Source organism: Micromys minutus (genome assembly GCF_963924665.1).
Source record: "Micromys minutus genome assembly, chromosome: 17".
In the NCBI taxonomy this organism is placed as follows: Eukaryota; Metazoa; Chordata; class Mammalia; order Rodentia; family Muridae; genus Micromys; species Micromys minutus.
This window is the reverse complement of record NC_137952.1, coordinates 52,160,229-52,173,160: the sequence shown is the minus strand read 5'-3', so window position 1 is coordinate 52,173,160 and position 12,932 is coordinate 52,160,229. Positions and strand designations below refer to the sequence as shown.

Here is a 12,932-nt window from a genome sequence, read left to right as displayed (position 1 = left end):
AAAGATTAGAGAGGGAGAGAGAGAGAGAGAGAGAGAGAGAGAGAGAGAGAGAGAGAGAGAGAGAGAGAGAGAGAGAGAGAGAGAGAGAGAGAGAGAGAGAGAGAGAGAGCAGGAGGAGATGGATGGAGATGGGAAGAATACAGAAAGGAACGGGATTGAGGTGAGGAAATAGAAGATGGGAGAGAGCAGGCACAGGGGGTGAGGGAGAGAAAGAGGAAGAGAGGAAGAATTTGGATAGGGAAAAGACAAAAAACAAAAAAATTAAGTCGAGGCTGTGGATACAGGAGTCTCTCTCAGAGCTAAGAAGGTTAACGCAGCCATCTTAAACCAAAGTTTGGAAAAACCTAAAAGATCCCACGGGCTCGTGGAGGAAGCTCGTGGCGGGACTGTTGAGGCAGAGGCAGTCTACTCTACCGGCCCCAACTCTAGGAAGCTACCAGAGCTGAGCAGTGATCCCGGCTGGCTCCTCTGAGACCGGCTCCCGCTCTGCCTCTGCGAGAGGACAGCCCCTAGGAGGTCGAAGCCGGGATGGGCAGTCCGTGTAAGCTACCGAGTGTGTCCGTGCCCTTGCCTCCCGGGCTGAGGGGCTTCCTGTCGGTCCCTGTGGAGGAAGCACAAGAGCAACATCGGGTCACCTCCCAGAGCCTAGACTGTAAAGTAGGTTGCCAGCATGGAATGGGGGACGCTCATCCTTCCGTGTCTCATTCAGGGAGCTACTCCTCGAGGCAGATTAGTGAATCTCAACAGAGCCACTTTGCCAGGCATTTACTCCTGATGATAACCAGAGAGGCAAGCCTTCCCCCTCTAGCCCAAATGCCAGGGGTGGTGTGGACGTCTTCATGACTAATCTGGTGCTGACATTCACAGAACACGCCCTCCTGACCCCCACCCACCGATCCACTCCAGACCCCCCGCGGGTTAAGAAAGTTTGAGGAGCACCTCAAGGTGTCTGGAGGCAGGTGAGGTGCGGGGGGGGGGGGGGGGGGGCGGGGGTGGAGGGGAGCGAGACGTGCCACCAAACCTTCTTGAGAAACTCAGATTTGAGTCAAGGAAGCGCTTTGGATAAACAGCGGTCACAGCACATCCTGGGGCCTGTGGACCGCTGAATTAAATGACTGTGGGTTTGCTATATCAGAGGTATTCTGTTCGTTGCTCTATTATTTAGGGTTTTGGGAAGGGGCCCAAGTTTTGCTACTGGAAGCCAGAAAGTGACACCATAGTTGTGCAACCCTGTTTTTCCTTTCCTGGGACCCTGGCCCGCTGTGCAGGTTTCCCTTGCATCAGGAGACAAAAATTATCTGAAGGGGTCTGGTTTTTCTTTCTTTCTTTCTTTCTTTCTTTCTTTCTTTCTTTCTTTCTTTCTTCCTTTCTTTCTTTCTTTCTTTCTTTCTCTTTCTTTCTTTTCTTTCTTTCCCTCTTCCCCGCAATAAGCCACTCTCTGACGCCTCAATTCCAATCCGATGAGAGGGAACTCTGACTTGCCAGCTGTCCTCCTCCCAGCCCCAGGCATAACGTGCTTTGACTGCCCTATTTCAAAGTAACAGTGTGCGCACTCATACCAGGTTAGTGAGATATCTGAAGAGATACACAGATGGTCCCTCCAGGTGACACCCCACCTCTCAGCTCCCTTCACCAAGCAGGGTTATGACTGTACAACCAAATATCCAGGCTTCTTTCCATCCTATTCACACACTTCAAAAGTGGGGACCTGTTTTTAAAACATCTGAGGCCACAGCTTCTCATGCAGGAATGACAAGTGGAGAAAAATAAACACCCAGGAGCCAGGAGATAGTTCTACCCCATTTGGGGGAAGATTGTCCTGTTTTCACCTGTCTCAGTTCCTCCTGCCCCTGTTGGGTGGCGGGTCTTCTGTAGGACCCTGGGAATAGGGGGGCTACCTCTACCAGGTGAGTCATTTGGCATACTCTAATCTCTAGGAACATGACCACTTTAAAAATATGGGAATTGCAAGGGCATAATGTGTGACAGAGAACCAGGAGAGGTGGGACTCCAGCAAAGGAGTTTCATAATTTGCAAAGGCTGTCTAGTCATCCATGACAGAGTTCTCTTGTGTTACAGTCCAAGAACCAACTCTGGATTAGCAACCATCGGAACAAACCTGCAAATTCTCTTTAACAAATATAAGTATCAGGTTTTCTTTGTGTGAGTTTTCATACTGGAAGCAAGCCTGAAAGTGATACTCATAAATTTGATTTTTTTAAAAATTTCTCCCACCTCTTTTTTTTTTTTAATCCCTCCTGGGATCAGTTCTATACTGATAAAGGTTTGCTGGTTTCTGAAACACATTGTGAATGCCTGTTGCCTTGAGAAGAGGCCAGTGGGGTCCATCACCATGGAGAGAAAAGGACTGACACAAAGACCTTTGGGTGGGTATGGGTGCTTTTAAAACCCCACCCTCCTGGTGAAGAGAATAAGACTTCCTTATTCTTCTCTCAGTTCCAAAGAATTAAAGTTTCTTTCAGAAGATGGGAAACAGCAACAATCACTCCCACTTTGTTGCCCCATAGGAGAGAACTGAGGGCCACCACCTCTAACCAAGGCATAAAAACAAGCTAATAGTCAATGAGGCTCCAGGCTGAATGACCAGTAATACGCTCATTTGCAGCTAACTGGAGGAACACTCTAGCGAATATTTTATCCTGGATACATACTAGATCATCAAAATAACTTGATTTTTACTGGGTATATTTATATTCATATAAATACAAAATTTGTATTGTTTCTGCAAAGACAATTTTGTATCAAAAAGTTAACTATGATTAATTCTTCTATTATACAGTAAACAAAAAGTAATGGCAGTAAACACTCATGAAACAGTTTTCTTTGAACACATTAATTGTTTGAGAAATTGTTGAAAGTAAATGGCACTGGGTTAAATAACTTTGCTTTGACTCTTCAAAACCCAGTTATGGAGAATTCTTTTCTGCCCATGAGAAGAACATAAAATCTTATTGCAAGGAAATGTGAAATTTTTGTGTTTCAAAAATAGGTGCTTAATGAACAATTGTTTTTATAATCATTGAGCACAAATGCTTGCATGCCAGCCTGAGAAACTGTTCATCAGGATGCGTGTGAATAATTCCTTTAATCGATTTTTTAAAGGAACAATATGGGTCAGGACATTAACTTACTAATTTAATAACCAAATTAGCTAACTTGGTCTTAGGTTTTGAAAACAGGGCATTTTATTGTAGGAAGCAGATATGATGACCACTGAGATATTCTGCCAGTGAGGGGGTCTGTATTTCTGAAAAGGGAATGTCTGATAAAGAAAATCGATCAGGAATAAACCCAAATACAGATGCCTCCAAAGTTGACTACAGGTCTTTAGAGTTAGTACGTGTATCCTTGATACATCACAGTTTCTAATGTGGGGCTGGAAGCACCGAAGGACCAAGTAGCCCTTCTAAAAGCTACTTCTTTTCGGAATCAACTCTTTAGTTTCCTATGTCTTTCTTCTCCTTGGGACCAACCCAGGAGAAATCACTTAAATATTAAATTAAATTAAATTCTTGGCTATATGCTTTTAGTTTAAGTAAGCCTGCTCAGTTAAGCATTTTGCATGGTATAGAAAAGCTCAACCAAATGTCCATATCAACAGTCCTGAGTTTCAGTGTAAGGAGCTGAGCGAGAAGGAACTCACCCGGAGACTCTTCAGCTGTCCTTAAATGTAAGAGTATTGGGAGCTCATATTCTCCTTTCAATGTTTTTTTTCCCCTTCAAGTGAGCTATCCTATTATTTAAGCTAAATTAAAACAAAGCCTCTGTCTCAGTCTAGACAAATGAATACAATCTTAGTAGCTTACGACAGAACCGTTTAAAAACAAATATTTAAGGGTTGGAGCACTGACTGCTCTTCCAGAAGGCAGGATCCAATTCCTAGCACCCACGTAGCAGCTCACAACTGTTTGTAACTCTAAACTCTGACACCCTCACACAGACGTGCAGATAAAACAACAATGTACATAAAAATAGAAATAATATTTAAATATTTTAAAAATTTAAAAACTATTTTTCCTTTAGCTTATTCCTGTGGATGGTAGCCTATTCTTCCTGTCCGAATTCCAGATTTTGTCACCTGGCTTCACCAAAACTTCTTGGAAGCAGCTTTTTTTTTTCTGGGGACCAGTATCATCTGTCTGCCCTTGGCCACAACCCCCACTGTCACCCCCTCCAGAATTGCTAGGTGTGAGACAGATAAGGTAAGAACTCTTTCCTAACTCCAGAACACCCTTTTGACTCATTCTGTCCTATAGTTTGTGCACACGGCACCTTTCTCTGCTGGAGCTGAGACTCCCTTATTGGATCGGTGAACCTTAAATTTTCTAGTGATCAAAACCTAAATATGAGCAGGTTCATAACTGATAGATTCGAGATCGGGTGAATTATTTCTCAGTTCAATGATACAAAAGCTTCATGGACAGTGTGGTTTAATCCATCTGGCCCCATATGTTAAATCTCTTGGTTGGCCTTTTAGAAAGCAGATTCAGAATCGAGCAGGAGATAAGGCTCCAAATCAAGGAGCCCTGAGAAGGAAAGAACCTGAATGAAGAACCACAGAATGCGCTGAAGAAAAAGAATCTAAGAAGAGACCAGGGCTAAGGTTTAAAGGGAACCAGGAAGGAACAGAAGAACAGGAACCAGTGGGGAGTCCATATGTGGAAGTCAGGAGTGGTAGGTTCAACCCCACCTGTAGCTTGATGTGCAGGACTCCCTAGTCCACTGTAGAAAGTTACGTTTTGCAAGCTACACAAATGTGGGCCTGGGCTATTTTGCGGTCTACACAAATGTGGGCATTTTAGACCATCCTTGGCATGGAGAACGTAAACCCAGAGCGAAGCAACAACTTGACCAAGGATGCAGGACACCTGAAGTCTTGATTACCAGCCGGACACTCCCCCTCCCTCTGTTAAAGGGGGCAGTTTAAGAGAGTCACTCACTCTCTCGGTGCCCTTTCTTAAGGACACCTGCTGGAGAGGAAACCCCTCAAGTCTCGCTCCCCCTCCATCTCCCTCCCTCACTCATTCCCCTCTCCTTCCTTTCGGCTGTCACCCAAGCTCCTCTTCTCACTTTCTAACCCTCCAGTATCCTGACACCTCCCAGATGGTGCCCCTCACCTTCTCGGCTGGGGTGTTTGAAGGTCATTGCCGCTGCAAGTTCCCCGCTGTGCACCGCAACACTAGCTCCGTGGGGCGCCAGCGGGGGTGCCTGGGCTGGTGTCCAGGGCGGGCCCGGGGATAGGTAGCCCGCTGCTGGAGCGCTGTATACTCCGTGCTGGTTGGAAGTCGGGTAGGCACAGGCAGGAAGGAAGCCGCCCACTGCGGAGAGGCTGGAAGCCGACTGCAGAAAGAGACCCGGTCAGAAGACCCTCTGGTTTCCTCCGCACAGGCCACGATGACACGGACTCTGCTGTTCTGTCACTTGTCACGGTTCTAGAACTCCCCAGCAACCTTATTTATAAACCTAATTTATAAACCTCAAGGGTTGCTTTAGAGGAAATGGGGGGGGGGGGCTTCCAGCCCTTTTTATTCGAAAGGCTATAATCGAAAGCCAGGCTGCTACAAACTGGGACCGCGGGACTTGAGCAGCAATAGGCCGCTGAAAGACGCTCTCTGCCCGGACTTCACAAAGCCTGCCTGAAAGACGCTGCTGCTCTGTCTCCTCACCCTAACCCTTTCTGTATGCCCACCCCTGCCAAGACCACCTACTACCCTCTGCAATCTGTTCACCTGAGTATATTTAATGTCCGCGTCCAAGGCAGGTTTCTCCAGTCCATTCACTGCTGCCGAGGTGGGGAAAGCTGCTCGGTTCACGCCCGCCCAGTCTTCCATCTTGGGGGAATACGCAGCACCTTCGCTTCCGGCCAGGGCCCCTGCAGGGACGCAGATGGAGTGGGTGTCCCTGCACTCCTGAAGACCTCCAGCCCAGACGTTTGCGCTTGAACACTGCCAGACATCCCCTCCCACCCCCAGAGGCCACCACAAATTCCAAAGGCCTTTCTTTGAAGGCTGGGGAGGTGGCAGAGCCTGGCATTTAGGAGCAAGGAGGAGAAGGGCCTCTCCTTCATTTCATCCAACCCTAGGCCCGCTTCCTACGAAGTGCCAGCGAGGCTCAACCGGAGGCAGTGTCTACACTGCTCAAAAGCAGCAACCAGAAAGATTCAAGTTCAAGGCAACTTCATGAAAAATTTGCAAGCCTCTGGATGTCTTGTATTAGCATCCAGAAGCCTGGAAAACCATTTTGGCCCCGGGGATCTGCCTCTAGGGACATTCTTGGTCGCCCCAAAAGAGGCACCAACTCCAAGACCTATGCTAAAATGTCTCAAGCACAGAACTGTTTCCTGGTCGGGTGTGTGCCCGCTGCTGAGGGAAACCTTCAAAGGTGGGTGCAGACCTGGTAGCCACTTCCCAACCACCAGCTTTCTGCTGCTCCATGGGTAGTTTAGGTTGGTGCTATTTTGTTATAGAGCCGCCCGTATGGACAGTGTGCAGGAGCTCGGTAATGGGGCTAAGCAGTCCACTTTCCCCAGCTTGTTTCACTGAGACTGCTTTACTGTTGTCCTGGGTTGCTCGGGTCTGTCCTGGCTGGGAGTGAGGGCACTGTAAGGAAGGAAACACTCGCTGCTTGTGAAAGGGAGCCAGTGCTTCCAGAAAACACCGCAAACAGACAGGGCGCCAAAGTTGATTCCAACCTTTTCCGTGCAACAGAATTACCAACATCTGAGACTTTAATGACAAATCAGAGCACAAGTCCTACGGACTGTCCCAAAAGAAAATGGGGCATCATTACCTTTTTTCTAATGGCAGAACATGACTGACCTCTGAACCCTACAGAGGTCTAGGCCATTCTTTTAAAGAAAGAAAGAAAGAAAGAAAGAAAGAAAGAAAGAAAGAAAGAAAGAAAGAAAGAAAAGCAAAACTAACTAACAACAAAAACATTGACTACAGGGGCTCTTTACCTTTACTTAAAGGAACTCCTGGGCCTGCATAAGCTCTGAAAGGAACCTGAAAGCTATGGAGGGGGCTGAGCAAAATGGTCCAAGCGGTTTGTTTGGCTTAGATTTAGCGATAGGCATTCGCATTCTTTTTGCAAGAATGAAAAAGTGCAATTTCAGGCCTCCGATTTTGTGGTCTGCGCCTGCTCTTCTATTTGGGAAATATTTTCCATATTTGTCATAAAAAGTTCAAGATGTCCGAAGACTCCCACAGAAGGTTCTGGACCCCCAACCGGTGTGACCAGTCCTGAACTTAGTTTTGAGCCAAAATCAGTTCTAGAGGGAGGAGGGCATGCAACACCCTCGCCCATCCTCCCGCCCCAAATTCTGCCTTTTGCAGAGAATTACCGAAGGTGTCGCGACTAACCTGTTTGTTCCATAAACGTCCGGATGCCCAGAATGTTGCTGACTGAATGTGCGGAGGGCCATGAACGCGGGATACTGACATGGCCCGCCGAGCCGGGGACCCCGGGATGACTGCCCATCTTAGTGCCCGTGGGTGACACTGGGCTGGGGTAGGGGTACTGGTAGATATGATTGTAGGGCAGCGCAGGCTGTGGCGGCGGCTGCTTACTTGCTTCATATGGCCCTGGCTGCGCCAGGCTGCCAATCTTATTTCGCAGGATGCGACTGATAGAGCTTACAGAGGGCACGTTGTACTTGTCACAGACGCCGTCAGCCAGTAGCCGGTCACGGATCTCCCAGGCAAAGATGCCAGGATCACCCTGCTTGTAGTCCCGGATGTGTTTCACTACATTGGGGGTAGTGACTCGAGGTTTGCTGCCCCCAATAGCCCCGGGCAGGATGGAGCCGGTCTCGTTGTAGCGCGCCAGGATTTTGCTCACGCAGCCATGAGAGACCCGAAGTTGCCTACTGATGTCACAGGGCCGAATACCCAGCTGTGCTAGCTCCACGATACGCAGGCGGATGGCGTTGGGCAGGGGACGGCCGTTGACGAACACGCCACCAAGCTGGTTCACTTCGCCGTACGTCTGCTCTGCAGACGCGCCCGGATAAGAGTGAGCAGGCGAGGGAAAAAACACCGGCGGGTTACTCAAGGGTGTCCTTGGGGGGGGGGCAATGCACTGCATCCTAGCGCGACAATGAGATAACCCGCAGGTCCACCCCAGCTTCCAACAGCTCAGATCTGAGGGCAGAGCCGAGGACAGGATGGCACAAATCGGGGTCAGGGACAGACATTGTGCCATTCAGCCCTTGTAGCCCTCACCTCCTCTCCTCTCTGAATTTAAGGGACTGACCCCTCGATGGCTAGGAACAGCAGAGGACGCGGCTCCTAAGGACATAGAGCCTATTCTGCCCAGGGAAAGTGGATCAGGGGAAAGGAAGGGAGGCAGAGTCTCAACCCAGCTCTGCACCCGCCCGCACCGGGCCAGAGGCTCGCCCCTTACCCATCGCGCGCGGGCCGGCCAGCTGCCTGGCGCCGGAGCGGCGGGGGCTGGGCCCGGCGCAGTCCGGGAGAGCTCGGGCGCCGCCGCCGCCGGAGAGGCATAGAGGGAGGGCGCGCGCGAGCCGAGGGCCGCGGCGGCTGGAGACGCGCAGGGAGCCGCTGCCCAGCGCGCCGCCCGCCCCAGGGCCTGCCGCCGCCGCCCGCTCCCAGGACACTCTCCAGGCCCGCGACCCCAGGCCCAAGGTGAACTTCATCCGATTGAGAGAAATTCGTCTGACCGGGAAACTGCAGGGTGCAAGAATCAATTTGACGTGTCCTCCACGTCAATCTCTACAGTCACGCCGGAGACTCAGGAATTGGCAGCTCATTGGTTCCCGTCACCGCGCCCTGGAGTCCCCCTCCCCGCCCAGAAACTCTACCCCTCCTCCTAGTTCTTGGCTTCCCCCTCAGCGTTTCTCCACCCCCTCCGGAACCCCTTTTCGCCCACCCCCCCCCACACACACACACCAGGAATACACACCATCCTAAACCTAGCTGAGCCAGATCCTGGACCATCCAATTTTTGTAGTTGCTTTTTGTGGCCTTCCTAACCTACTTCAGGACCGGTCACCTCTACCGCCATTACTAATAACCCTTTGGAAGGTAGAAGTTGATCCTGGCAAGGCGTTTAGCTTGTGGCTATCTCCACCACCTGCTACCCTGAGAAGAGACAGGTCAGGTGGATACAGCACCCAGGGTACCGCCAAGATGGAAAGAAAGAGGAGGACTGGCTTGGTTGGGGCATCAGGAAAGGGTGGTCCACAGTGGCTTATGGAACTGACTCTCCCAAATCCCACTTCTCATCCTTGTCCATCCAGTTCTTATAACAAGAGTGCCTTCGGAGTAACTCGAGGTGATTTCAATGACCCGAAAGGAGCACATTTCAGGTTCTGCCTTTAATGACAAAGCCCACCCACCAGAAACCATTCCTTTCCAGTAAGTGACACGAGAAACAGGCAGGAAGACAGACTTGCTGTTTCCTGCCCCCAACAATCAGCCATTCTTCAAAACATCCTAATGGCTGCTGAGCTCCTGTTGTAGATCCAGACATTTCAGACAGGCCAGGAGATCCTGTCCCCACCCCAACCCCATTCCTCAGAAGTCTGGCTTAGCCTTTCCCCAGCACCAGTAGTCTTCCAGGGGGTCTCTGCTAAATGCCCAGGGGTTTTTTTCTCCACCTAAGTAGCAATTTGCACAGCCCTTCAGCTCTGGCATTAAAAACTAACTCCATATCAATGCACAGTGCTGGGCCCCCAAGCTCGCCTTCATAAGGGCAGCAGTCCCAGGGGAAGCAATGGGAGGGTCAAGGAGTTTTGCACCTGAACTGGCACCTGTAAGGCAAGACCTGGGAATTTTCAGGTGAGACCAGAAGACACAAAGAGCTTTGGGCTGGTAACAAAATAGCAGGAAAGAGGGTCTGACGGAAACCCAGGAAACAGCCACAATTCCCGGACCTACCAAGGAGTCCACATATTCCTCTGAAATCAAGAAAATGTCTCTCTTCACCAACACACATCCTCCATCTCTAGCTCTTCACAGTAGCCTTGAGATGGCTCCTTGTACTAGTGCACCGATGTTGCTCAAGGGTCCTGCAGGTTTATCCTATCAGCATAGCTTCAGCCCTGACCCTTCTTTTTTTTCCCCCTGGGGAAGGGGAACTTTGATGAACCGCATTCAAACCGCAAATGTGTGTCAAAAGGACTTTTGCGGTAAATGCGTGGCTCTCCAGGGAAAGTGTACAACACCATGTAGGCTGGGGTTGGCGAGGAGGAAATGGTGGAAAGAGGTCAGATTTGAAAGAAGAGACATCTCTGTCTGACAGCCCATAAACGCAGTGTGACATCCAGCTCTAAACGTTCCACAGAGGTTGCTGGGATGTGGAAGAGATCGGGGTCAGTGCACCCTTGAAAGGGTCCCAGCCCCCAGTAAGAACAGTAAACGCACTTGAAACACCAGGTCTATCAGAACAGAGCAACCTTCCAGTAAAGACCTAGAGAACGACATTAACTTAAGGTGGGCATGTTTGGTGTGGAAACTTTCCCTTTGGGGCGGAGGTGGGGGCTTTTGGAGAGCGCAACAAGCAGAGGAAAATGAATACACTGGGAGGGGGCGGTTCCTTTAGGCTTTGGGGAGTAAGGCATCTCTCTTTCGATTCTTTTCAGATCTTTTGGGATTTGATAGCCTTTGATCTAGACTAACTTCCAGGATTTCTTGTCAGGCAAGGAATACCAAGAAATGTGTCATCTTTCATCGTAGACATCGTTTTTCCTAGGTGTGAAAAACAGCTTCAATCCCTTAACCCAGAAAAGCGTCGAAGTGGCTAAAGCGTCAGCAGGCCCGGGGGCAGGTGTGGGGTGGGGTGGGGGGAGTATAGGTAAACAAGCTCAAAGGACAGCTAGAACGAGCCGGGACTCTATGACAAGCTCAAAGGACAGCTAGAGCGAGCCGGGTCGCTATGAGAGCTGTTTCAACCAAGCCGCCCTTTGCTCAGCCCGCGCGAGAAGCTCGGCCTGAAAGAAGCTCAGTCCAAGCGTCACCAAACTCCCTAGCAGACGGCCGCCCCGGAGGTCTGGGAGAGGGGAAGGTAGGGGAACGACTTAGGAGATTTGCATTTGGGGTGGCAGGCTCTCTAGAGTAACTGAACCTGCCAGAGTTCCCCTCACCAGGTTCCCTCCCCGACAGCCAGCTGCGCGCCGGCCGCGACCACGCAGTGGTCAGCACATCTAGGATTCGGGAAAAACCTTACAGTTTGTCGCCCCCTGTCGGGTCCGGTCCCGGCTTGGCTGTGCAGGATCCTGCGCAGCTAACTGGATGAGGTGGCTCAAAGATTGGAGTGCGGAAGGCAAAGTGTCTCTTCAACTTTCCCGGTTGCTGTTTGGTCATCTCTACGGCTCTGGAGCAGCTAATGGTCCATGAGGCGTGCGCAAAGGTAAGAAAGTCCCTATATTTCACGTTTGGGCTTGATAAAATAGTATTGCACGTGTTAAGCCCGGCGTGCAACGGAGAGAGCAGTGGTTTCCAGGAGCGTGGAAGTTCCCGGTCTGGAACCCCAAACAGCGAAAGCCTGCTCCAGCCGGTGCTGAAAGCTCACAGTGGCAGAGGACCAAGGTAAGAGTCCCTAAGGGTCCCTAGCTCAGGTATCTCAAGGCAGGGAAAGTAGACGAGGCAAGTTTCATAGACATTGGAAGTTAAAGAGGAGGTCCAAAAGAGAAGCGAGTCTTTCTGGGGACTGGAGGCTGGGAACGGAGAAAGTCTCTAGGAAATATTCAGCCCAGAGCCGTGAATGGGAGAGCCTAATGTTCATTCAGGCTGAGTGAATCAATCTCCCGCTTCACTTCTCAGCACCGTCTTGGTTTTTGATGGGATTGTGCGGAAAAGTTATTTGGGTACAAACGAAGCGTGCAAGCGGCTGATTGTTCCCCGGGTCTCACACATTTCAAGGTCTCCGGGAGTAAACTAAACAAGCAGATGCAAGTTTAGTTCTGGACCCGCAGGTGCGCGATTTGATTCTGCTGGGAAGGAACCCAGAGCAGAAGCTAACACGCTGCATCCGCAGGGAAGCTCTGAACTAGTCTGGGTGGAACCCTGGTTTGTCCAGCCGCTCGCCTGCCATCGGGGACTGGGAGAGGTGGGTTGTGTTTCGTTGCTCCAGCCTCTCTTGCTTTAGGCCTTGTACTTTCGCAGTTTGGTTGTTTGATGAACACTGGGAAGTGCGCTGCATGGTTCGAAATTAAAGTCAAACAAGCAATCTCTTTTCTTTTAAAATCGTGAGTTTTTAAAAGCAACTTCAAACTTCGAAGTACTTAATGTAAGGATTCCGTGTAAGAACAACCTACGCAAAGGACTTTGTGTAAGAACAGTCTACCTTACCCCTTAGAGACATTTTACAATGGACAGTTTTACCACTACGCAACACTTAAAAATAAGAAACTGCATGTTTTTAAAGTATGAGATGTGGCCAGACACAAGAAGGCATCGAAGGAAGCTTGCAAAATCTTGGGGAACAGGAATCTAGCTCACGGAAAGTCGGGAAGTCTGAGCGCGTAGAGCACGGAAACTTCTGGGGGGGAGGGGGTGGAGAGGTCTGGGATGAACGAGGGAAGGCTGGGGGAGAAGTGGGGCTCACAGATTAACTGACCTCAAGGATCAAGTCAGCACAAGGCCTGTGCCCCTTCCCCACCTTAAGGAGCCAGTATCACACCTGTTTTCCCGCCTGAAGCGCACACTCCTCCCGGCCTCCACTCCACTTCTCACTAAGAGAGTTCCCTCAGGTTTGTATTTACCTAGCCTGCCTGGTTAGGTTCCCCCTTGGTCTTTACAGAGACTCTATTTACCTCTGCTAGCCCGTAAAAGCTGTTTCAAACTCTCACAGCCAGGTGCTTAAAAATGCAGGATAAAAGAAGCAAAGCAAAGAAAAATCTTTTACAATTTCTTCAAATAAAAAAATAAGTAAGAACATAACTATTTTGA

At 49.9% G+C, this 12,932-nt stretch overlaps 1 protein-coding gene across 1 annotated transcript; it reads right to left on the bottom strand.

The window, feature by feature from the left end:
- Positions 1–509: 509 nt before the first annotated feature.
- PAX1 (paired box 1) lies at positions 510–8,677 on the bottom strand (the record flags this gene model as incomplete). Its single annotated transcript, XM_080931234.1, has 5 exons — positions 510–601; positions 5,139–5,361; positions 5,751–5,893; positions 7,383–8,012; positions 8,425–8,677. 5 exons carry the CDS (start codon positions 8,675–8,677, stop codon positions 510–512), a joined length of 1,341 nt encoding a protein of 446 aa, XP_080787360.1.
- Between the last annotated feature and the right edge of the window lie 4,255 nt (positions 8,678–12,932).